The 26,922-nt window shown below is 32.5% G+C and overlaps 1 protein-coding gene across 17 annotated transcripts in view; it reads right to left on the reverse strand.

Moving 5' to 3' along the window:
* Positions 1–26,922, reverse strand: part of ROBO2 (roundabout guidance receptor 2) — an 893,684-nt gene that overhangs the window by 38,010 nt on the left and 828,752 nt on the right. For 10 of the 17 annotated variants that reach the window (XM_081952932.1, XM_081952940.1, XM_081952931.1 and 7 more), the window contains 5 exons: positions 26,462–26,633; positions 14,436–14,618; positions 12,427–12,453; positions 1,995–2,037; positions 353–480 (listed from right to left, as the gene is read on the reverse strand). In XM_081952932.1, the coding sequence (XP_081809058.1) occupies positions 353–480; positions 1,995–2,037; positions 12,427–12,453; positions 14,436–14,618; positions 26,462–26,633 (553 nt within the window). The remainder of the gene's footprint in view (positions 1–352; positions 481–1,994; positions 2,038–12,426; positions 12,454–14,435; positions 14,619–26,461; positions 26,634–26,922) is intronic. The other 7 variants (XM_081952933.1, XM_081952941.1, XM_081952935.1 and 4 more) reach the window with 1 other exon arrangement.

The following is a 26,922-nucleotide window of genomic DNA, read 5'->3' on the forward strand; positions in this document are numbered from 1 at the left end:
TGTTTTTCAAACACATCCAGATAGTTTGCTTTTAATTGATTAATTATGTAACCATTTTATTATACTTTATTTTAACAATATTATACTGTTTTAATTGTATATCATCCTGAGTTTATGTAAGGAGAGCAATTATAAAAATTGCCTAAATATCATAAATATTTTATTTTGTAAACCTCTTGATGATATAGAAAGCTTTTGTATAAACATATAGTGTAACAATATATCATTACTGGTACTTTTTATTCTCATTGTTTATATTTCCATCATCATTTTTTTCTAACAAACCTGTTGGATAAAGAAACAATGTATCCTGCCATAAACATCCTACATGTTAAGAAATTGGAAAATGTACCTCCACGGCCAAAATTCCCAAGATCACTTGGTCCGTTGGTACTGTTGTTAACAGGAAGGCTAGTAGCAGGCCAAGAATCCGCAAGCCAAGGATAACTTGGATCACTTGCATTTAACAAGCCTGGCCGACTAAAGAAATCCAATAATAAAGTGTTAATGTGAGAAATCCATGCAATTGTAATAAACACATTTAATTTGCTCCACAAATAGTTGTAACAATTCTATGTAAAGTAATTTTATATTAAAATGGTAAATTCTGTGCACTTAAAAATCTTTAAAGTAAACTTGGATTCTGTATACACCTGACACATTGCCTGTAGAAACTGGTGGCATACCCGCACAAAGTTTGCTGTAATCCCAATGAATTCTATTGTCTGGGCTGAAAAGAAGGAATAGGCTGTACCACTGAAAGATCCTAAGCCAGGAAGAAATGATAAATTACTACCTCAAGGGAATAATCATTCAAGTGACTGCTCTATATCAACCATTTCCAGTCCTCTGCTGACTATTTTTTCACTTCCTGCATGCCAAATGTATGTCTGTTATCTAGAAGATGCTAGATTTTCCTCTGAGTGCTCTTGCATGAATTTAAAAGCAAGCAAGTTTGAATGGGATTAATGGAAAATTCAAGGCAGCAATTCCACCTATCACAGCAGACTTCTATGTGTTTGTTTTCAGTTTTTGTAAATAACTAAATACATAATATGTATTGACTGAAACAAATGGATGAGATATACACTAGGTTTAATATAAAATTCAAGATATACACTAGGTTTAATCTTGTTCCTAAAATTTGGTAAGATAAATAAAGATGGAGAGAAAATATGAAGCAAATAAATTGAGAGTATACTTATTAACATTTTTAAAAGCAAAAAGTAACAATGGGAATCATAATTTTGTATTAGGTCTTTCATCAGATGTTTGTACATTACATTTATGACAGTATATTTTTTTCTTGCACCCCCAATAATCCCTTTTGTATAATTTCAGAGAGGAGTATGGGTTTCTATAGAAACGGCAATAAGACGATCACACAGCTTGCTTCTCATTTATGTACTCTCATTAGACTTAATCCTTTTTTTGCTAAAATATTGATTCAATGGGAGATGGGAAGTTATTACCAGATCCTAATTACAGTCTTCATATTGGCACTGAGAAAATATATGAGGATATATGGGTCGGTTATCAACTTTTATCAATTTCAATTGAGTGGCCAAAGTTGTAGAATCTAGTCCTATCAATTTACAACTTATTCATCTTCTGTGAATCATTTATGTTGTGAACGATTGTGTGTAATTGTTCATTCACTGCAATTTAATGGAAGCCAATAAGGTCTCTTAAACAACAGCAACTTCATTTACTAATGCCTAATTAATGCAACAACTATCCTGAAAACAAATGAATACATTCCTTCTGATATTTTCTACTAATTTCTTCTTGGGCATCTGGGAGTTATCAAACATCTGGGCTTGATTTCTTTAAGTGTACAACAGATCATTAAAAGCCAGTTTAATCCTTTTAATTCCTCCTAGAATTGCTACTTTTACATCTGATCATCTCTCTCTGTCGCTAGCTCCTAAAAAAAAAAAATTAAACATATGAGAAATCCAAAAAGAGGTATGATCTGTAAATTACAAGTATACCTTCCATTGCTCATAAGTCCTCCATCTCCTCTTTGAAAAGTGACTGGTTTTTGTTTCAAATAGAAAAAAAGGGGAAAAGTGCATTAGTATTTTATACTGAGTGAAATTATAATATGCAGATAATTCATAAAGTCAAAAGGCCTATACTCCACCTACCTGAAGATTGTATTTTAAATGAGATAACTAAGTATAAGGATAGCGAAAGCCAATGTAATTCCTATTTCCTCAGCATAATGTTAATTTAAGTTATTCTCTTTCAGTGACATGCTCACAGGATAATTTATTTTGGATTTCTTGTCATTATGGAGTTTATTGCAATTTTCTAAAATCAACTGACTTTTGACTTATAACATACTGAGCCCAAAGCAACTGAAATTGTGCAGGTCTGTTAAAACCTTTATCTTTATTTCTCTAGCTAAATTAAAATGGAACTACACACTGTAACATGCTAGTGCTTAATGAAATAATAATGATGTTATGGTTATAATCATGTCATCACAAAAAAGATAAATGTGAAAAACATGTTAAAACTGAAAACAGAAAAAAATGTTTCACAGTTTTTTACAAAAAACTTTTGTTTCACAAAATGGTGTATTGTCTTTATTAAATAATTGTGTAAGTTGATAATGTAATTATTAAGACTACATCATAAACCCATTTTAAATCAGCTCAGTAAATAGTCACAATAGTCCAATCATAATGTTCTCAGCAAAGTAGCTGTTAGCTATTAAAATCCAATATTTAGGAAATTATTTTCCTTAAATGACAATCCAGGAGACTTTGAGAAGAGGCAAAATGGATTGACTCAGGTTGACTCAGTCTTCCATCCTTTCGAGGTCAGTAAAATGAGGACATAGATCATTGGGGGCAAAATGCTGACTCTTTAACCTTTTAGAGAGGGCTGTAATGCACTGTGAAGCAGTATATAAGTCTAAGTGCTATGGCTATTTCTGTTATATCCATTTACTACAGCGTTATGCAATAGGTTAGGCTGATTCAAATTCAATATCTATTAAATATTTCATATTAGCACAGCACAATTTACGTTCAGATGTAATAAGCGGCCACCTTGTAGAAGGTGGAATTCACAGACATATGTTGAAACTCTCTGTGTATGATTTTTTACCATATACGTTCCCATTAATATATAAATATTGCTCAGAAACATTGATAAATAATAAAATACATTTTAACATAGGCTATTCATTTTTCTTTTTTTCCTGCAATACCACTCATACCACAATCACAGTCAAACAATTATAACGATTGAAGACTGAAATATTATCACTGAAGTTATTAGAATATAAATTGTATCTACACCTTCTGGGTAAACACTACATTCATGTTATCAGTTCGACAAGTGGCTTCATGATATCCATTTAATACCAGTAAGAACAAAGGAGGTCCCTTTAGGATACCTCACAGAATAAATTTAAGAATGGATGATTAATTGCCTATCACCACTGAGTAAACAATAATTGATGCTTAAGGATCAATATAGATATATTTCATGTTAAAATGGTATGCTGTACCCATTGGGAAATTAATACATATTCAGTTTAAGCATTGCTTCTTATTATATTGTCAGTGATAATCATTAGATACATTAGATTGAATGGATGCTTTACAATATGCAAGAAAAATATTTATGAGGTTATATTTTTTATTCCAAAACTATGTGACTATAACAGTGTTAGATCCTCCTTCACCCCGTTTTGTTTTCTTATTTTTCATCTACTTCTTGTTGACAAAATATTATGGAAGTCAAAATAACATCTAACCTACTTTAGCTAAATTTATAAACATAATCTGCAAGTTTTTATTATGACATTTGATTTACACTACTTATCATTGGAATTTAATAGACTGATTTCAAGACAGCATTTTTGGATAAAAAATAACATGGATATGGTCTAGTTCATTTATAGTTTTTCATAACTTTCTCCTTTGAAAAGAATTAACTGACTTTCACACTTATAGCAAGAATTCCAGTTAAAAAATACCCTTGTATTAAATGATCATAATTTCTGCAAATATGTGCTGCCTTTCCAAGCTTAATACAAAACTCTTCAGAGGTTAAATGGGAAAAAAAGTTCATTATCTACTCAAAACTACAGTTACCACAATTAATATATTTCCAAAGCAATACTTACACATTCCATACTATTACGAATGTACAAATAGTTCTTTTTAACTTTACTCCATTATGAACATTATGTCTGCTTTTTAATAACAATCAACATTATGTACGAAAAGACAAGAATATGGAGCTATGAGAACTGAAACATAGAACTAATTGAAACATAATAGCTCTCAATAGAAGCACGGTAATATAATCAGAAAGTTAAAGGTGTGGAAAACACAGTGGGATTGAAATTTTTTTTTAAAGTATCGGAGATCATTATGACAAGTAGAATATGAGATAGCTACAAATATTCTGTAAACCAATTGGACTTATGTGCTAAGTAAAGCCAATTTTTTTCTTCTAAATTTATGATGTTCCTGATGAAAGAAAACTTGCATTTCTTTATTATCCTCATGTACTGGCAAATGTCTACAAATGATTATTAAATAGGAAATTTCTTCTGGATATATCCTATACTTTAGTATTTTATCCAAATTCAAATTTCTTTCAATGAAATTTAGTTGACAGTGTGTTGAGTCTTTGAAAGTGTCCATACAATCCTACTCATTGAAAATGCTTTATTCCTGTGCCTTCTGTATCCCTTTTTCAAGAATTTGGAATAGTTTCTATGGAGGCACATATAATGCACCTGAATATTTTTGGAACCCACCTACAAAAATTATTGGACATATGTCCTAAAAACTAATTTTAAACAAGAAAAAGACAAAGAAAGTGGCTGGGATGTTGAATTAAGCACCATGTTAGATGTTTCTATCTGTCGTTTTCTGTGATTTCTAGAATTATAGATTAAGGGTAAACTGTTAAATATTGCAGAATATATCTTTATTATGCATAAAAATTATTACCATGCAAGCAGATTTTATTAATCTAAATTCAACTAAATTTAATAGAAGTAATAATAAATATCATGGAGATAAAAAAGGAGATAGAGTATACTGTATCTCCTTAACATTATTCTACTTATGTCTTACCAATAGTATTTGCACAAAAAAATATCTCACTTTTTTATTGCCTTACATAGATGTTAAAATGCTGAAGAGCAATCATCATTTTTGACATAGAATTAGACTTTATAAAAAATGAATATAGAAATTTTAAAACCGGAACAGGGAAATTAGACTTCTTGAAATATTATGTTATTAGGAGCTTGTTCAACAAATAAGATGGTTAAGCAATCATTGTTAACGTGGGATTTGAGGATGGCACCTCCAAATGCCCCACATAATTAAATCTTTCACAGTTAAAATGCAGAAAGCACAAAATAAAGTCATACATGGATGAAATATTTACAATATCATCTGGCAAAGTTTAACCTAACATTAATACTGGCTAGGGTAGAAAAAAAATTAAACACTCTGAGCTGACATTTCAAGGCAAAAGAGCTTTGTGAAAGGCTATCTCCAGTAGGCCACATTTTCCAACTACAAATAAAAACTTCAATGCTGCCAGCCGAGTCTCATTCCTTTTTCTGATAAGCTTTTCCTCAAATGTGAATATAGACTAATCCTCTTTTAATAAGTATTACCTCAGAAAAGATAATCAATGTTGAAAATTTTACCAAAACTTCTGCTTGTGTTGGATGATTCTGTTAAACAAATTATATTAATCTACGCTGTTAGTAAATATTTAGCTATTCCTTTTTACTTTGAATTTAAATTAATTTATTACTTGCATCAGAATGTTTAATTTCCAGGAGTGTGCATACCTATTGTTTGTAAACAAAGATGCAATTTTAATTCAGATTGACATAGTCATAACGCACTTCTTGATTTCTTGAAAATGGATGTATTAATAAATTCAGAACGTATAGGAATTAATTCTCGTCTTTCAGTAGATATCCACTGCATATAAAAAAGACATAATGCTTATATTCTGTTTTCCATGTTACACCCAGAAACACCCAGAAAAAGAAAATACCATATTCTTTTTCAGCCAACTGGTTTTGAACAATAATTTTATTTAGGTAAAGATAATTTCATCTTGGCTATGGGATGATTTTAACTCAACCATTAATAACTTTGTGAATACACTGGGACAAGAAGAGGGTAATAATTTGCAAGTGGATAAGATATTGTTCTGCATTCTCAACATAATCCACAGGTCAGTGATTTTCTTTCTTTTTTATTAAAAGTTTTTTTTATTTTAAATTTTCAAAACAAACACAACACAAAGAATCCTCTTTCTTTACATACTGTAGAAAGTGTATCAGTTGCTTACAAAAAGCTTTTGTGCGTCTCTTCCACTGTCATCACAAAATTCATATTAACTCGAGTATTTTAAATCATATATTTTTATACATATTACCATCATCATACCTCAATTTTCATTTGACTATAATTGTTTAAACGTCCTTCATCATAAAATGTACCAAGATTTAAAACCTGACCACATACTGACATTTCATTTGTTATTTCTAATATCCTCCAATAACACTATATCCTTCTGGCCTATTCTGACTAAACATCAATAATATTTAGTAACAAACATTTCTAATCCTCCTTTCCAAATCACTGTTTACAATTTACATCCAATTTCCTTATGTTGTACCCATAAATATATATACATTGTTATCATTATCCCTCCTTCATTTAACTCTATCCATTATCATAGCATTTCCCCGCCCCATAATCAAAACTTAGCTAAATTCAACTTAGTTCTTTTTTTATTAACCTTTATATATAACCAAATAATTTCTAATCTTCCTTTCATAGGTACCATTCAATATTCATATCCAATTACTACTTGTCATACCAATACATATGTATACATTATTATCATTATCAGTTGTTTATTGAGCCATATCTATTGTCACAAAATTTCACAAAATTTAACTAGTTTTAGATTATACACTTTCATCTATCAACCTGTATCTTTCCAGTAGCAAAACAATCTCATGTCTTCTGCCATTTGTGTTATCTAATCATCTCCTTAATCAAATTTGCATGGACTCCTCTTTGCAACTCATTGCTTATTGAGTCTCTCATGTAATTTTGATGCCCTTCTTCTGTTTCCTTGATTAGCTTATCTTTAATTGTCAGTGGTGTTATCAATGATGTTGCTAATAAAATTTTTCTCTTTAAATCCATAAATTCTTTTGTTTTTTCTTCTTCTGTATCTTGCCATCTGGGGTAGAGTTCCCCTCCATTTAATTCCACTTTCCGTATTCCACTCTTTCCATTTCCAGACACAAACCAATCACCATAGATATCAGCGGATTTGATTTCTTTGTGGTCATTTTTCTCTTCGGTTTTTAGGACTCTAACCTCCACTCTTTCCACTTGATAAACATCTCCAACTTCTTCATCATATTTTACTGTTAGATGCTCTAGATTTTCCAACTTCTTCTCCGTCCTCTCAAATGTGTTTGATAATTTCTGAATTTCAAACATTATCTTTTGCAAACTTAAAGCTTATTTCTGCTGTTGACGTTGTGCCATAATTTCCAGCTGACAAATACTGCTGCTCTGGCTTGAAGGATTTTTACAAGGTTAAACATAAATTCACAGTAAAATCTTCTTTTCACTTTCTCTGGTTAGAGATATAGTTCAAAAGGACACCTGTGTAAGCAATTCGTCCTTTGGTTCTTATCACTCTCTATAAACAAACTGTGAGACTTTGAATTGCCAAGCCAGACTGTTCACAATACGCAAGCCTCCAGCCTCCGAGCAGCAGCACTAACTTTCCCTCTGTTGTTAGAATTCTCTTTGTTTCCTTCTTTTTTTTATATTCCAAGTTAAAAAAATCAAAATCAAATTCTTGAGTAAAATAGAGGAGAAAAAGAGGGGAAAAAACGTAGTAATGAGGAAGGAGAATTTTAGTCCATAGGTTGCAAAAATAATAATAAAAAAGATAGAAGAAGAAAACTTAATCAATTTGTTTTAAAAGGTTTGCATAAATTCCATCCATAAAAAGAGCATTTAAGAGCAAGATAACACACTGACCAAAACCATTCAAGGCTTAATTCCGCCGCTTATTTCTTCTGTTCTCAGATTTAAATTAATTTTAAGTTTTTTGTAGGCAGTCTCTTTTAAAACGATAACAATTCCTCACCAGCTGTAAACACTTTCTGTTTCGGTCTCCTTCTGTTCGGAGCTGCCCCAACTTCATCAGCCTAGGGGCTGTGCTTTTCTTGCCAGCTAGAAGAACTTTTCCTGGATCGATCAGGGACTTTGCAGTGTCCCTGTGATCAGCAGGACATATTGTTCCCGTTTGCCATCTCTGCAAGACAATTTAGGTCCGATTGGACCACCCAGCGATAAAAGTTTCAGCAGCGATCTCCGAGCATTGAGATCGCATGTCCATTTCATAGCAACATTGGCTCCTCCTCCAGGTCAGTGATTTTCTAATATACTCCAGTTCAAGTATAATCCAGGTGTATAATTCCTACTTAATTACTTCAAGTTCTGCAAAGATATTGAGTGCCACACATAAGGATTTTGGATAACTGGACATACTGTATGCCTCTAGTATAGCAATGTAGTAGAACTTTGGAGGCTCAAATTTTGCTATAATGTTCATTGGTTTTTGTAGTGTAAAACACCTTTTGTATTCTAAAATTGAAAATATAGATAAATCAATTTTTAAAACTTAAATGTATATGATATCTACATCAACCAATATAATATAACATCATAAATCTGGATGTGAAAGAAGATTAAACTTTATTTCCATAAGACAGAGCCTAGACTGCAGACAAGATATTTTAATGGTGATTTTTTAACTGTCTAAATGTTGTAATTTGTTACCTCCTCCGTGCATGTGTGTCTTGGTATATATGTATGTTTATGTGTTTGTACACATGTTTTATGTTCTATATGCTCCATTGTACGCCGCCCCGAGTCCTGTCTGGAAAGGGAGCGGCTAATAAATTCAAATTATTATTATTATTATTATTATTATTATTATTATTATTATTATTATTATTATTATTATTATTATTATTATTATTATTATTCTTGATGAATACCTGATTATGTATGATCCTTGTTTCTCTGCTATTATTTTGTTCACCTGCCTTTTTTGGTAAGTGAGAATAAGAAAAAATCCCTACATGTCAGGCTCTTCATGCAGAACATCTTGTTCATATAAATACAAAATAAACTACTATTTTGATAAACAGTAGATTAGCACCACACTGGATGTATGAATGAAAAAACTATATTATTATTATGATTGGTTGCATAGTCAGCCTCTGAGTTTAGTGTGGATGTAGCATTTTTGTACATCTATCGAGACTTTCCCAGGCAGACTGGATAGGCAGATGTTATTGTTTAATAATATAAAAGATATCGCCACAGGATGTAAACTGTTTATTATTATGGTCTGCACAATTGCAAGATGTGTATTATCATTAATTGCACAATTATCAGATATTTAAACTTGATTTGGCATTTTTATACTTATTGAATCTTTACCAAGGACCTGGGGTGGACATACATTGTTTGACAGTATTAAGGGCACTGTCACAGGATGTAAACTGATCCAAGTAAAGCTGTCTTTTGCAACTGATGATTTATCAATGCCAATGGTTTTCAACTGGTAATCCAGATATGTTAGAATTGTATTTTGCCAGAGTCATTCTATTTCTATTTGCAGTTCTTTGTATTTTGTTACCTTCGCCAGTTCTTTCTTTTCTATTCTGTTGTCTCTGAGTAGTACTTTTTAAGCTGTAAGTTCCTACCAATTTTTCATTACTGGCAGATGATAATTTTTACAGTTGTTCCAGTGAATCATTTTGTTGACTGTGTTATTTTGTTGTTTATAATCAATTTGCGTGATCTTCCTGCATGAGCTAAGTATATGAACTACTATCATTTGATGATTTTTGAATTCTGATTGCATTAGTTTGAACTGTTTGGTCTTTAGCAGGCAAAAGTAAGTATAATTTCTTTTTTTAATGCTTCAGTTGTGACCAGTTTCCAGGTGTTGTTTTTATCTATTTTCCTCTCCTTCCTTATACCAAGCCAGGGCATACATCTCCAAAAATATGTTTGACATGAAATAAACCTTTACCTGCACTTCTGCAGGATAGATACAATACATAAATATCACTATGGAGATATAATGCATAGTGAATAGTCACCAATTTTCTTGTTTTTCAGTGCAAACTGTCTAGTTCAGCTTGTGTGCAATTAATAATTCCAGTAATATATAGTTTCACAGATATAGTCCAGGTATTGATGACTTGGATGATCTTTCTACTGTTCGGTTTTATGGGCTAGAATGTTCATGATAGTATCAAGTATCCAGTTTTCCTACTGGGATTATTCCCTTGTTGAAAATGTATTTGTATTCAACTTTGAGGGTGGACTTTTATTTTGATACAGAATATGTCTACAATTAGAGAACTAATTCTAGATCCTGAAACTGTCCCAATGAAATAAACCTGTCCTTTTGATCAATATTATTTCTTAAACAGTTGGCATTTATCCATTTTGAAGAAGTCTATTTTCCATTGTGAAATCATAAGGTTTTCTGATAAATAATACTGCAATGACAGGTAATACTATTTTTCTTGCTAGGTATGTTTCTAAACTATATTTCTCTTTCTCCAAACAAGCTGTCAGAAAACCTTAGCACAGACAGTCAAATGTTTTCATGGTTTATTGTGGACTATTAAAGGGAATCATATGGTTAACATCTTTACACTGGACATCTCCACATGCTGTGAGGTTTTGGCCACTATCAGTAAGCACTTGTGATCTCCTGCTGAGGCTTGCAAGAGACACAAGTAAAACAAGATATAAGTGAGTTATCAAAGCTGAAAGAGAAAGAGCGAGAGGGAGAAAGGGAGAGAGAGATGGAGCTCTCAGAGACATCAGAAACAACTCAAAAGCTAAATTTAGAATGAAGAAATGGAAATAGCTGTTGTAAAAGGTGGTTTGGTAAAAGTTAAGGACCTAAGCAAATTAAAATTAGTTTTTTATATAGTTAAATAAAAAGTAACTCAATAACTACTTATGTTATTATTTCATTAAAATGCATTCAAAACAAGTGAAATAACCACAGATGCATTATCCACTTCTATGTACTATAAATACCACTCTATATTATAATACAGAATTAACTAGTGAAGTCAGTCATTAGACCATATTCTCCAAATTGGGAAGAATTTCCAGAACTTTTAATAAGTTCAAAATGTAGCTACAGGCCCTGATGAGCACATGCTCATTAATTCATGTTACTTTAATTCAACGGCAGCTTTACTGGCTATAAATTGAAAAGGTGATGGTTAAGTGAATCTTTAGATCCTAAAGTCATAAAAATATGAGGTTCTCTAACCAAAGATTTTAGAAGCCTCTTTGTTTGACAGAAAGCTCCACTTGAGTCAGTTGTTGAACAGCATGCTGGCTTGCACTTATCATCTGTGATAGATTGTAATTGATGATTCTGTCTCTTTGGTTGCTTCTATCAAATTGTAAGTTTCAAATGTTTTAAACTCATTATGATTCTTTAAAACAAATACAAGCAAAACCTTTTAAAATGTATCTATTCATTTGTGTGTTTTGGAATGCTCACTTCAAATACTCTGAATTTATTTGAAATAGACATAGACAAACATTTACTAAAACATTATTATTGATTTAATAATACATATTGCTTTCCATGAGCATACAATATGTACTAGGGGAGAGTTCTTTACGTGCTATTATTTTCCTCCATATAATTTTATTGCATTCAATTATATGTTAGATTTGATAAAGGAATTCTAAGGAAGTAAATTTTGAATCCGATTTTACAAATATTTTTATTTCCATGACATAGATTTCAAAAATCTATAATATATATATAATTATATAAATGTTTTAAATTCGAATGGGTTGTGTATGAATACGTTATTGCCTGCCATGTGGATTTAAGTGGTGTTAATTTTTGATAATATCTGCCGTATAATTAAACTCAAAAAAATCTACAAAAGCAGGAAACTATAATATAGATTATATCTATATTAAACTATAATATAAATTACCTCAAAATTTTACAAGTTTGTATGTTTGTACTCTGCTTCTGTTTTCACTTCAAACAATGCCTATTAAATTATTTTAAATGAATAATTAAGAATAAAAAATTAACAAAGCTGAAAGTGTGAGCAAGTTTTTTAAAGGATAGATATATTAATATTATAATATAGCATTCTTTTACAATCACTGGTAAAATACCACATTGGTATGACTTATAAACAGAATGCTGATTCTTGCACGGACATTTTTAATTCTTTTATAAATTGAATAATTATAATGGATTCATTTGTATGGTGCTGGGGGAAAGAGAACTAATGGACAGTACCTGCAGGGGTGAAGGTGAAGGACTGTACTGCAAAACAAGAAAAGTAAATACATTGTGAGTTATAAAACTCTTAAGCAATGCCAATTACAGGGCATGGCTGTCTTTCAAAAATAAATGTTACATGTTTTAAAATCAGGCTCAAATTATAACAATTCATATTTAAGCATTAGCAGCAGCCCATCATAGAAGATTGAACATAAATTCATGGGTTTTTATATGTATATGAAATAATTACATGGACATGCAAGCTGGCAGCATATAGATGCTATATTTTGCTTTCAAATGTAATTGATTTATGAATTTGCAACATTTAACAATAAATATAGAAGTGTGTATAACATGACACACTTTAAAGTGATACAGGAGTTAATACCATATACATAAATTTTGGAATGAAAATTATATAGGTGTTATATTTTTGATCATGGTTTTATGCTGATTAAAAGTATATGGTTGCCAGCAAAGAACCAAATTTTTGCATGCTTTAAAATATATTTATTCTGGGTATATATTTTGCATATATGGTAAACCTACAAATTGTTAGATGTTACAAAACTATTTATCGAAACATGCTGTTATACATAACAGAGATGTCAAGCAATTAAATGAGATTTGAAGAAGTATGTATTTAGCACATCTGATGTTTCTGAATGTCTAAATAAAGCATCAAAACTATTATTCCTCCCTTAAATATGTAAACATGGTTATTTAATCATTCTAAATAATAAAACAAAGCTACCTATAGTGCCACTGAGCTTAATTATATAATTTGTGAACAAAATTTATCTACTTCCTTAAAAAAAGGGCAAGTTGAAAGTACTATATTTATTGTAAGGAAAAGGAAAAAAAATCTGCAAACCAAACATTGCTTTTAAATCATAAATATTTAATGTATGTAATCATTAAGAAAAAAAAGAGTCTGAAATTGGATCTGAATAGCAAACAGCTAAAGTTTCACTGAATTCAAATAGAACATGAATAATACTTTTCTTCAAAAATAATGAATCAAAATTGTAGAGAAATTCACAGCCTTCTTATTTAGTTGCAATGGAAAATGCAATATTAATATTCTTGCTTCATACTAGTCTTAATCCAGAAGGCAGCATGAAGAATATTAAAGGTCTTTTGCTTTATACTGATTTCAGTTCAGTATAACTAAGTGAACTAAGTTGATGACCATAGGGCCCTTATAAAAAAAGTGTTTTAATGTAAATCAACTTTTTAGGTGCTTATTTTGGGCATTTTTACATTGATTTCAGACCATGGAAACAGAACCTTATGTGATCCAAAATAATAGAAAAATACAAGAGAAGATTCCAAAATTTATCCTTATGTGTTTCTATTTTTTTCATAAATAGAAAAATGTGTCATGCACTCATGTGAATGCTCCCAGTGTTTTATAATGTTTTATCAAAAATAAGTAGAATGTTTATTTACAATGTATCCAGTATTATCAAACAAAGTTAGATTGCCTCTAACTCAGCTATCATTTAATTATTTAATGAACACAAATTAGGACATCATTAGGACAAAATCAGTACATTTGAATGTACTGATTCTTTTTCATTCATTTATGGTGAAAAGTGAAATCACATAATGAAGACACATTGGTCTCCATCTCAATTAATTTGGTTATGATTATATGATTAAAAATAATAATGATATAACAAGTTGATGTTTAGTAACCTGAGCTTATCAATTCCGCTTTATTTATATACTTCCTACTTTACTTTTGCAAATAAATAAGCCTGCTGAATTTGTCTTTCACTTAGGGAAAAGTTGTATCTAAAATTCTTGGGCTTCTAATATCAGATGTACTTATTGTATGAATATTAGACAGCTTTCTGGTAGCAATGATGAAATGTGATACAGAGCAATGCACTTAAAGCTTTTCATATTCTTGTTCTTTCACAGCATAATAAACAACATTCAATCTGCTCAACTCCTTATTCTGTGAACTAGATATATTCTTGCTGAATATTTATTGTAAAATAAATTATTGTTCTTACCTGCATAATTGCTAAGGCCTTTTCTCTTCTTTCTGCGCCAATAGAGCCAAATACTGAAACCCATGAGTATAACCCAGCAAGCACCACCAATTCCAGCAATAAAGGCAGGTTGCTTGACAACATCCGTAATTTGTTCTGTTATGCTATTGTTGTTTTCAGTGATGATGACTTCATTACGCCCTCCTGGATAACATAAATAATTGGACTAAATAAATAAAATAATAATAATAATGCATAATAGCAGACTATTTATGGCAAGATAAAGTCTAAACATGTTTTATAACAGAATAATCAACAATTGACTTAAAAAAAAACAACTTTAATCGATTCTTGGAAGGTATCCAAAATCTTAAAACAGCCCTACTAAAGCAGCTCTAGGCCCATGGAATTCAATCTGCTCAATTCTTTTTTCATTCTGTGCCACATAGTAGATAACTGGGAACATTTTGGAAGGTTACAAGTCAGTATAACCTGCAGTGTTTTGCCGCAACAAATATTAAAGGCAGAATGCCTTGATGCAATCAATAGTCTTTAACATTGACAGCTATTGATAAGCTGCTCCTCCATTAACTTAACAATTCCTTTTAAAATGATCCAAAGCATCTGCAATAATTTAACCATGTGTGAAAAAGATTTTCCTCCTGTTGATATGTAATCTTCTGGTATTTAATTCCAGTAGATTTTCAAATTCTAACATAGTGAAAGATGAACTCAGACATACTTTTCACATTATCCATGCTTGCTATCCATTATTTCATAGCCCTCTATACGTCTTCATTCCAAACTAAAGATTTCAATGGTCACTTTTCTCATGAGACATTGTTAATTTAATTCTCATTAGCTTATATGTGAATGTGATTTTTAGAGTCATCATTCATAATCAATGTTAATCAACCAACACAAAGAAGTAGCTGTTCAAAGTTATGCTTCCACTTAATTCTCATAGGGAAAAGAACAACTTTCCTTCAAGGTGGTAAGTGAGGGTTGTATGACTGAAGACAGAACGTGTATGTCTGAAAGATCCAAATCAAGTTAGAAAATTGACACAATGTGAAATTAATGAGTTGACCTAAGAATACAAAGCCGTGGTTCTGGTTCCATTTCAGCTGATATTTTAAAGTTCTGGGTGACAGCTATTGTGGGCAAAAATTGGAGGGCAGAATATTATGTATACAATGGAAGGATATAAATTTAATTAATACTATAATGCTTTTCCTTTGTTCTGAGCAAGGACAATGTGCAATGTAAAGACATACTCAATTTTGTGACTCAGTTGGAACTCAGTTTGAGTTCCAATTGCAGTCCTTTGTTGATATTTTGATTCATGGCTGTTTTATACTCTCTTAGTCTAAATTTCTCTGTTGCAGCTTGTTTTTTGACATAAGTATCTGCTAAAATTGGAATGGGACATAAATATTGTCCAAAATATAAGAAGTTTCTATAGAACTGTCACTGAGACACATTTAAAAACAGATGCATTATTTTTTTGGGGGGGGGGGGAACAAATTGCTCCCAAATTAACTAAAACAAAGATAGAAAACAATTTAACTGTTTTCCTTCTGGAGATAAGATATAAATTGCATAACAGTGAAATTCTTACTAAAATAACCACTAATTTTAATTTGCAAAGCGGATACTGTGAAGAAGCACTTTTATGAGTTTATTTATTTATTAGATTTTTATTCACTTTTATTACTTCTAGATAACTCAAAATGGAAAAGATATATAATATTCCTTCTTCCTCCTGTTTTCTCCACAAGAGCGACCTAGTGAGATGGACTGGGCTGGGAGAGTAATTGGACCAAAGCCATCCAACTGAATAATGTTGAAATAAAATGTTTAAGATATTTAGAAAAACCTTCTTATAGTAATGTAAATGCGTTTTGTACCTAGCTTATCTACTATGAGCAAAATAGAGTTCATGTTAATGGAATGTTCTGAACTAGGGTCCCTGCTCACAGTCACTTCTATGCACATAACTCATTGTTGGCAAACTTTTTCAGCACAGCGTGACAAAATGGGAGTGTGTACATGCACCTGTGCTGGAAAAAGAGCAGCCACCCGGTGCACATGCGCCAGGAAGATGATCTTCCAGTTCCTGGCACACGCTTTTGCACTAGCCACCTGGTCTTATGATTTCTGGCATGCATGTACACACAAAGACCAACTGGCCAGTGCACATGCATGCATCAGAAACTGGAAAGCAGCCGCCTGGTGCACATATGCACGCCGGGAAGATGATCTTCTGGTTTCCGGCACATACATGTACACTGGGTGGCTGCTCTTCCTGTTTCTGATGCTCCCGCATGTGTGAAGAACCCTGAAGAGCAACGGGTGACGGCTTGCGTGCCCAGGGAGATGGCTCTGTGTGCCACTTTGCCATCATGGTCATAACCTCTATTGTATTACCACAATACACTCCAAAGGGGCATCCCTTTAAGACCATTAGGAAGTTTCCTCTGGTGCAGAACATAGCAGCACAGACAGTTAATAGTGCTGTGATTCAATATATGAGACACTACTATTCTGTGAGTTGCATTGACTTCAAATAGGCTTCCAGATTCAATTCAATGTGTGGTCATCACTTCTAAAATCTTTTGTGGCTTTGGGCAGCATTATTTATGGAATTGTTTCTCCTGATCCATCAAGAAGCACTTGCTTAACCATCACAGTTAAGGAATGTGGCTGATAAGGAACATCATTCCCTCCACATTGCTCTAGCCAGGATCCTGTTGGCCTTTTGGTCCTGAAAACATGATACATTGGGGCTGAGTTTGGGGTCCAAGAGTATATATAAACCATCTACTAGATAAGTGAATGGCAGTTTTATAATACTTGGTGGTGTGATTTTATTTTTTTTAGTATTTTATGTATTTTATTCATGCATGTGAGATAGGCAATTATATAAATTGATACAGTACTGCTTCAGTCTCTGAAACTCTGTATGTTGTAGAAATTGTCTGGAAATCAACTAAACAATAATTTTGCTGATTATTGACATCTTCTATTTAATATAATCCCTCATACCTACTATTGGATGGTATATGTGCATAGATGGAATACCAACATTTATCCCTCCACATATTGATTCATTACGGTTTTTTAATGAAATAATGGTGAAATCATAAATAAAAACAGAATGTATAAAACTTTAACATTATTGTAATTGCATCCATCTAAACTATTATTTAGTAATCTTATATAACTGTTTTTATAATGAATAATACAAATAGTATCTATTACAAAGGACAGTTTTATTTATCTTGTTTTGGAAATCACAAAATCTCTAGAGATGACTCATTTCTTCCCATTTACTGGAAAAAAATGTTCATATAATGAACACCGAGTCTAAAAGACATTAGCAAGTAAATTACAAAGTATATAGGCTCCATTTTGGTTAATAGGATTAATTTGCTGTTTGAATGGCTCAGCAGAATTAGGCTCCTTTCCTGAATATGGTCAATTTTGTAATCATTAAATTGTCTAATCCCAAAATAAGCCATTTCCTGAACAAATACATTCTGTATTTTGAAAAAAATGTGTAAATGTATCATTTTAAAGGTATTGAATTTGCCTCGATCATGAAATGAATATAAACTCATAATTTATTAAAATATATATGTATTCAAACTATCAGATTTTTAAATTCATTAAATAATTCACTTTATTGCTTTTTCTTTAACTTTTTTTCTTAATGAAATATATTTTCTCAAAAGCGAAGCTATAGAATATATGTGAAAGCCATGATCAAATCTGAAACAATTCAAATATCATTTTGGTTTGCCTTGCTTTAAAAACCATGTCATTTTCAAGTTTATTAAAATTTGAGGTTTATTTCTAATTAAGCCATGTCAGCATATTGGTTCCATTCTTAAGTAAATAAAAATAAGTTAAACTGTTAAACTGGATGCAAATACCTAAAGACTAGATATTTCCAAATTCTATTTTTCCAATTCTGGAGCAAAGAAACAAAAATTCTTTTTGTAAATGAGTAGCTGTAGTAGTATTAATTTTATTTCAGGAAAATCTGCATCTTTATGTCAACACTTTTAAAGTACATTTTTAAAATTATAGCTGTCTAATTCAAGAGCAAACTTTTGCTGCTTTAAAGTAATTCCAATTTTGACATTATTTTACCATTCCATCCCATCCTGTAGTATATTACAATGCAGGCCAAAGTAATTTATAAGCAAGGGTGTGTAAAAATAGGGACATTATTCTGTAATAACCATATTGTTGGTTTTTCTCCTTGTATAAATATCTTTTAAAGTGCTTTTCTGAGTTTTCTGAATTTTAGTAATGTGTAGCATAAACCAGAAAAATACAGAAATTATAACTGCTTTAAATTGAATATGTGTAAAAAAAAAAACAAATTATACCAATAGACTATATAAAATGTAGCCAGTTACTGGTAAATTAAAATAAAGAAACCTTCTGATTTAATGACAATGTTTTAAAAGTTTTTGATCATTGGGATAGGTAGATAAATATGAAATATATTCTTTAAATATTTTTCCTAATGATTATTTAGGCTAATGAAAAATACGGTAGCTTTCTACTTTCTGGCTCATACTTCAAAAATAAATATATTATGGTAAGCATTTTAATTGAGGACCCTATGGCTAAATCCTACAAGTAAGATGTAAAAACCATCTTTTAAATGAAAAATACTTTAGATATGAATCTAAATCATTTATTATAAGTAATTTATAGATTATGTTTCAGTAGTAGGGGTCTGTATTGTTCTTATGGGTGGACCGGGTGCCGTCCACTAAGCAATGCCAACGGGCGGCGCCTAGGAGTAGAGCCTTCTCTGTGATGGGCCCAACCCTCTGGAATGACCTCCCCCCCGATATCAGAACCACCACCGACTTCCGCTCCTTTCGACAAAAATTGAAGACTCACCTGTTCCGTTTAGCCGGCCTGGCCCATTTATAGTTTCTATTCTACCTCCTGGCAGATATTTTAATTGGGTATTTTTAGGGTATTTAAATATTGCTTTTAACTACTTTACTTCAGATATGTACAGTTTCTTATTGCCTCCTCTTTGTGTTTGTATCTTCTATTTATTGATGTGTTTTTTATTTGACTGTACACCGCCCCGAGTCCCTTTGGGGAGAGGGGGCGGTATAAAAATCTAAATAAAAGTAAAAGTAAAGTAAAGTTATGCCCTTCCCTTCAGTAGTTTTTATAGACATGGAACCATATGTAGGATATTGAGGATTTTTTGCTGCTCCACAATGCTAAAAGCAACTTGGTGATTTCCAAGTTGAAATCTAAATAAACTATGTATCTCAATTGAAATGGCTTTAGCACTACTTGGATGTCATAGGCTTTTGAATAGTAATTTACCACTGTGTAAAGCTATTGAACTGTTCCCAAACCTTTTAAGGATGCAACTAACTAACTCTAGATATCTACACTATGTAAGATATCTTACAATTCTTGAACTCAAAGAGAATAGCAGAAGGGCAGAAGTATGAAACAATGCATAGCTGTTCATATTGCAGGATATATGGTATTCTTCAGTTAGCCTATTGACCATGGCTATTTTCAAATAATATTAATTTTATTTTTAGTTACTTAAAAAAAAACAAATTGGTCTACATCTACGCTGGACTTGAGACAGAAAGTTATGCTATTCCATTTATGCAAGTCACTTTATAAACTCTATCTTCTGCAAATTCAGAATCCTCTGCTTTTTAATGGGCTGAATGGGTAGAAAATTCTCAAGGCAACTTTCAGAAAGCTCTAAAGTTTATGACATATCCTTAGGAAGGATAGATTCCCAATTATATCAATGCACTTTTAATTTAGTAGTCTGTAAGACTGCTCTATCCTTTGGGGCCTTGCAGTTAGATGCAGAAAAGTAGTTATTCATTTAAACAACAGAATAATATGGATTTGTGATTTTAGAGGATGAAAATAAGTGAACGTGGATGCATATTTCCAATTAAGGTCAACAATATTAATGTGTGGTTTTGGGGGAAAAACACATTAATTAATTTAGAATTAGTTTTTGTTACATTTAATCATAAACATAAAATACAGATCCATGTGCATGAAAAAATGAGGAAAAAGTGAAATCATGTATCACTAAATTATTTCATATACTCCAGGTGTTTTTGAATCAGTACTGTCAGGTTAGCTAATTAGAATGTAGATGAGGGATATATCTGACCTGTAACGCTTCATTGTTTCTGCAGACTAAAATATAATGAAATATGTTATCATCCCATTGGACAGTAATGGAGAATAAAACTAATTTGCTGGACCAAAAATTAATTAGACACATCAAGTTTATTGTACATATAATTGTGAAAATTTACAGCTGTTTCTCAAATTATTACATCAACAGTAGGAATCTGCACAATAAAGACCCTTATAAGAAAGCCATAGGCAGTATTCTTATTGTATTTAAAGAAAATGTATTCTCACTCTTTTCCACCTTGATTGCTACTTTGAATGAGTCTATTTTGTCCTATTAAGACTAAATTCTACTGCTTGTTATGTTTAACATATATTTTAGTAGTCTAATGCTTCTAAATGCTTCCAGATTAAGGTCCTTCTGTTATTATTTTATTCATGGAATTCAATCGCTATCTATTTGTAACTCTCACATATTACCTGTCACATTTGAGCCACAGTGGCATAGTGGTTAGAGTGCAGTACTGCAGGCTATTTCTGCTGCCTGCGGCTGCCTGCAATTTGGCAATTCAAATCTCACCAGGCTCAAGGTTGACTCAGCCTTCCATCCTTTCAAGATGGGTAAAATGAGGACCCAGATTGTTGGGGGCAATATGCTGACTCTGTAAACCGCTTAGAGAGGGCTGTAAAGCACTGTAAAGTGGTATATAAGTCTAAGAGCTATTGATATTTCTTCTAGAATTTTTTTTTCACATTTACCAGCCTTTCTGTTTCCTAAGCCATGTAAATTCTGGGTTGAAAGCATCTAAAATAGTGTGCCATACCCAGTACTTTCAGTGAGAAATGCTAAAATGTTTGCAATATTTGCCAAACTTTCATTCCTCTTCATTCAAACTCACCAGTGAATGGTAAGGATTCGAAGAGATATGGAACAATCAGAACTGTATATGACTTTTCTGTTTCTCTTTGATGTAGTAATTTTTAAAATGTACTTTTGTGTAGGTTTCTTTTTTCGTATTCAGCAGAACAGTACCATATATCATGAGTTCAGGCTGAGCTTTACATGCTAAAGTTTTGGCAATAAGGAACTGGATGGAGACAATTATATTTAGATTGAATCCTATCAAGAAGAATAGTTGTTTGATAATAAGATAGAGAAATATATATACTGGTTATTGTTCTTGATGTGATTGTGCTCTCCCCAAAATAATTCATCTGTTATCTGAAGATCCTGCTAGATAAATCACAGATAAAGTTTGTTGTTAGAGGTTTTTGTCCCACTCTACTTTATTGCTGTACCTGGATTAGATAGTTCTTGCAACAATAACTCATGGTTTTATCACCTTGCAGTTGGATTACTGCAACACATTATATAAGAAGTTGTCTCAGAAGCCACAAAACTGCTACAGAATAAGGCAGTCAAACTAATCTCCATCTTGTCCCGTTCATATTGGAAGCATTGTTCAAGGTGCTTCCAGGTTGAAAAGGTTAACTGGTGACATCACTGTTGCCTGGACCATGCCTGTGGGGTTCCTTTCATGTCCCCATCAAGGAGCTGGAGCAAATGAGGGGACCTCACCCTGCAACATACCAACATTTGGGTCTCAAATGCGGGCTTGCTAACCTCCAACCCAGTATCCTAATCACATGAGACACCATGCTCCTTAGCCAAACTAAATGGCAAATGTTGCTACAGTAAGAGTTAAGATCACTGCAGTGGCTGCCACTACATTTCTGACTTGACCTACTTTGTCATTTAGTGGCCAGCTGAAATTTCATCTTTCAAGAGTAATGCATAAGATGATAATGAATCAAGCTTTCTCATTAATAACCCACCCACCCCCACAATTTTGGAATATAATGTCTCCAGAAATAGAGTTCACCCTGATTCTCATGTAGAACTGAGCACTCTGTTAATTGAATGAATCTCTATCTTGCAGTATAGTTTTAGCTCCCAATATAGTCACCTATTGGATTTTGGTTTTATTATTAGTTACTAGGAATAAATAATTGTTTCAAGAATTATATGGTCCAACAATACTTTATCTAGAAGGATTTATATATAGCCTCTCTTGGCTTTTTCTGCCACTTGCTTTTATAGGTAAGAATAAAAAAAAAAGGATCCAACTGGTCATCAGTTCTGCCAGGAGGAATGCAAATCCAGAACTGGGAAACCTAAACACACAATTTTGTGTTCTGGGAGTGAAGCCAAAACCAAGAACATTCTCTATCCTTATAATCACAATGTACAGTCAGTATTATTGAAAATATCACTTCTCTCCTATTGCATCTAAATATCCCATCAGACATTCTCATCTAATAGGGAATGTCACTAGGCAGGGCCCAGGAAGGTAGCTTTTTCTGTCACAGTGCCTACTTTGGAACATCTTCCCCCCAAATATAAGATCAGCTTGAATTTGCTGGCCTTCTGTAAATCTTTAAACACATGGTTGCATCACCAAACTTGGAGTTCTACATATGAAAAATCCTTTGAAAGGGTTGTAGTTCTGATTATGATTACTATTTAACTACATGTTTTAACTGCAGATTTCTTTTTATGGTGATATTGTTGTTTTCAATTTTTTTGAAAACGAGGCATGAGGTGAGATGGGCAACTTGATAATTGCAATGCAATACCTTGGGCATTACGTGGGAAATCTAGTGAGATGTATAAATAAGTTTTATTAGCATATTGCAGCTACTGGAACCCATGCTGATGGATGACTTCACCAAGTGGCTTCAGGTGGATGTTAAATAGGTCCAAAGATACTAGAGATCCAGAGCTAGAACTGTTTTCAATACAAATAAACTTACCAGTCTAAAGGAAAGAGAACTAATACAACACTCTGTCTCCCACATTTAGTCTATGAAGCCAGTCCAGAAGGATACTGTATTGGATGATATCAAAGATTACTGAGAGATGAAGGAAGGACAGGATTGAAGAATCCTTACCCTTGCAGTTTCTCCAAAGGTCATCAAGAAATGCAGTTAGTGCTTTCTTCAGTATTATATTATGGCCTGAGTCCTGAAAAGAGTACAGATAACCTGATTTGTCCAGTACTCCCAGGATCTGCAATTAGCCATGTTCTCTACAATCTTCCACCATAAAGGGAAAATTGGAGATCCAATTAAAATAGTCCAGTATAATTGAACATAGGGAGATTTAGGCTCCCTAGAGCGTATGCTCTTCAGAAGATTTTCATAACCAATTATTAATGCAGCACCACCTCTGAAAGCCAATAGATCTTTTGTATGATTATAGCAATTCTACCATTTGGCCTTGGGATTGTAAATTGTGTCACAATCCAGCCAGATATTAGAAATTCATGCCAGGTTAACCTTCTGATTCAATATTGGGTCACAGTTGAGGAATACTTTAAAATACCCTAATTTGGCATCCAATAACAGCAGCCAAAATCCAGGATCACTGATGACCCAATTATAAATCATTGGGGTCAAGCACAGGGGCTAGAACATGGAACTTATACAATACACTAAAATTGCCTTCTCTAAGAATGGTCTACTTCCTTTTGGTCCTTATCTCCTCAAATGTAATAGGCTTCTCTCCACTGTCCTCCTTCCTCCATGACAACAACAACAACTATTACCCCAATGCCACAAACATCTCATCAGCTTGGTAACTGGTTCATCAGGATGCTTCTGTCCAAGCACTCAGCATCCCTACTCATATTAATATTCACCTTGGCTCTTATACAAGTCATTTGGATTGTGGCCCACATAATGTAGCAGGCATCTGAAATTATTTTGTGTAGTTTCCTTTAAGCTTTTTATTTTGTTTCATTTTTTGATACAGTGGTTCTTAACAATTTGGGAGCTATTTGAATTTTCAATATCTCTGCATATTTCTGCACATTGACCTGAAATGTGATTTGTTTTTAAATTTATCCTAAAATTGGATAAAGAGAATCCAATTAAACAAATGAACAAAACATTACATTTGTTTTTTTTTTATTTATTGAGGAAAATTACATAAAGCTGCATATTTCTAGGTACCAAAAATGTGTGACCAAACATCTAAGATTATCAGTTCATTTGAAGAGAAAATTAAAGTGTTTCAATCAATGAGATGACAATCAACTGCCTAATTTAAAGAACAAAATTCTGAGCATTCCTATCAAAATCTGATCTACACAACCCAGATTTGTTGAAATATGTCACGCCTCCACAAAGATTTCTGAGAACCTACAAAAAACAATTACTGATGCTTAGCAAGTTGGAAAGGGTTAAAAACCTTTTCCAAAGTGTTTGAACACTACCTTACTGACTGGCAAATCGTACAAATGAAGATACAGTAATTCAGCAATATTTTTCCCTTCCTCAAGTATGGTCAACCAGCCAAATTGTTTCAGAAAATTCCCAGGATAACATCTAAGAAACAACTGGCCTCTTTTGCATTAATAATGTTAGAATTTAGTGAGATTATTACCAGGAGAATACTGGATAATGATGGTGTATATGGCAAGGCTCCAAGAGAAAGCCACTACACCCCAAAAAGAATATTGTTGCCCATCTAGTTTGCAAAAGACTGGTGGATAAGCCAGAAAATTATTGGAAGAATATTATGTAGAAGAATGAGACCAATATAGAACATTGTGACTTGAATTAAAACAGTAAATATTGCATTCCAGAACAAGAAGCAAATCTAATCTTTGAAACATGGCAGTGACAGCATCATGGTTTGAGTCTGTGCTTTTTGGCCTTTGGAGCAGGATGGCTTACTTTCAAAGATGGAACTATGAATTTTGAATTCTACAGATAAGTACTAGTGAAAGAATGAAATGAAGCTTAAGAGAAAATGGGTCATGCAACCCCAACCATCCAAATCATTTAACAAAGAATGGTTAAAGCATACAAATCTAATATTTTGGAATGTTTTAGTCACATCAGACTGCTGACTACGAACCTAAAGAAATGTTATGGAAGCATTGAAGTGGATAGTTCATGCAAGCAAGCCCACAAGTACCCCTGAGTTGAAGCTGATCTTAAAATGCCTCCAAACTGATGTGCAGGATTTGATAAGCAGTTATCAAGATATTACTTGAACATATTGCTGCCTAAGTTGATGGGAGGGTGTAGACCAGTTATTGAAACAAAGGTTCATATACTTTTGCCACACAAAAAGAAGTTGCTTTGGATCATTCTTCTCAATTAAAAAGGAACAGGCATAAAGTTTTTGACTCTTATGTTTAACTGGGTTTTTAAAATATACTTTTAGGATATGGGTGGATAACAATCACATTTTGGCTCATATTTATGTAGAAATATTGACAATTAAAATAGGCTCCCAAACTTTTAAGCACTATTGTATATCACTGAAAAATTTCTAAGGCAAGTTATTAGGCTTGCCTTAGGTCAAGAAATTAATTCAGTATGATTAACAAAAACAAAACTTGAAAAGAGAGACATAGTATTTACCAGTTTTTCCCTTTATCTGAATTCAAACCTCCTTGCATTTTGGCAGAAAACAGAAGAGACCATCTGCTCAGAATAATTGATAAATAGTAAACCTCAAATGCTCAGATAGCATACTTTAAACATGGCCTTGGGCACCAGTAGCATAAATAAGGAAATAATGTAGTAATCAAAACAGACAGAGGAGAAAGATTTTGTTAGTTATTCCATAAATCTATCAAACTGGTGAAGTGAAAAATTCATAATGCAATGTTATTTTCACACAATAATTGATGTTTGTAATTTATTTTAGTAATACAGGCACGTCTCTGTTTCAGTTTTAGAAAAAATTCTAAATAGAAAATATTCAACCATATACCATTTTATATTTTCAGTCTGGATTCACGGAAGGCATAGCAAAATGTAATCACATTAAACAGAGTGGCAGGACACAGGTATGCACTTACCAATTATTATAGGTTGTGGTTCACTTTTAACTCCAGTGCCAGCACTAGTACTTGCTGCAACTTCCACTCTGTATTGAATCCCAGGATATAGGCCTCCAATAATTACGGACCGGATAGCTGCATCAACAGTCTTGTTGATATGAAATTTTGTTTCATTACCCAAGCACCATATCTGGAATACAGAGGTATTTGACAAAATATGACAAAACAACATTTAACTTCTGCCTGAGAAAACAATAATATTTTCTGTCTCGATGTAGCCTGTTTTGTCTCCCGTTTAAGCATAATGTGTATTGCAAAAGGGAATAATTTATTTTAAATAAATAAATTTGTTTTGGAAATTATTGAAGAGGCGATTTGCTATCAAAACAGAACAAAATAAAACCCATACCTATAAGCTATATCTTTACAGCAGTAATTAATTTTATTTTAAAAGGTACATTATCTTCACCTAATGCAGG

Source organism: Natrix helvetica (assembly GCF_964273705.1).
Source record: "Natrix helvetica genome assembly, chromosome: 4".
NCBI classification, from domain to species: Eukaryota; Metazoa; Chordata; class Lepidosauria; order Squamata; family Natricidae; genus Natrix; species Natrix helvetica.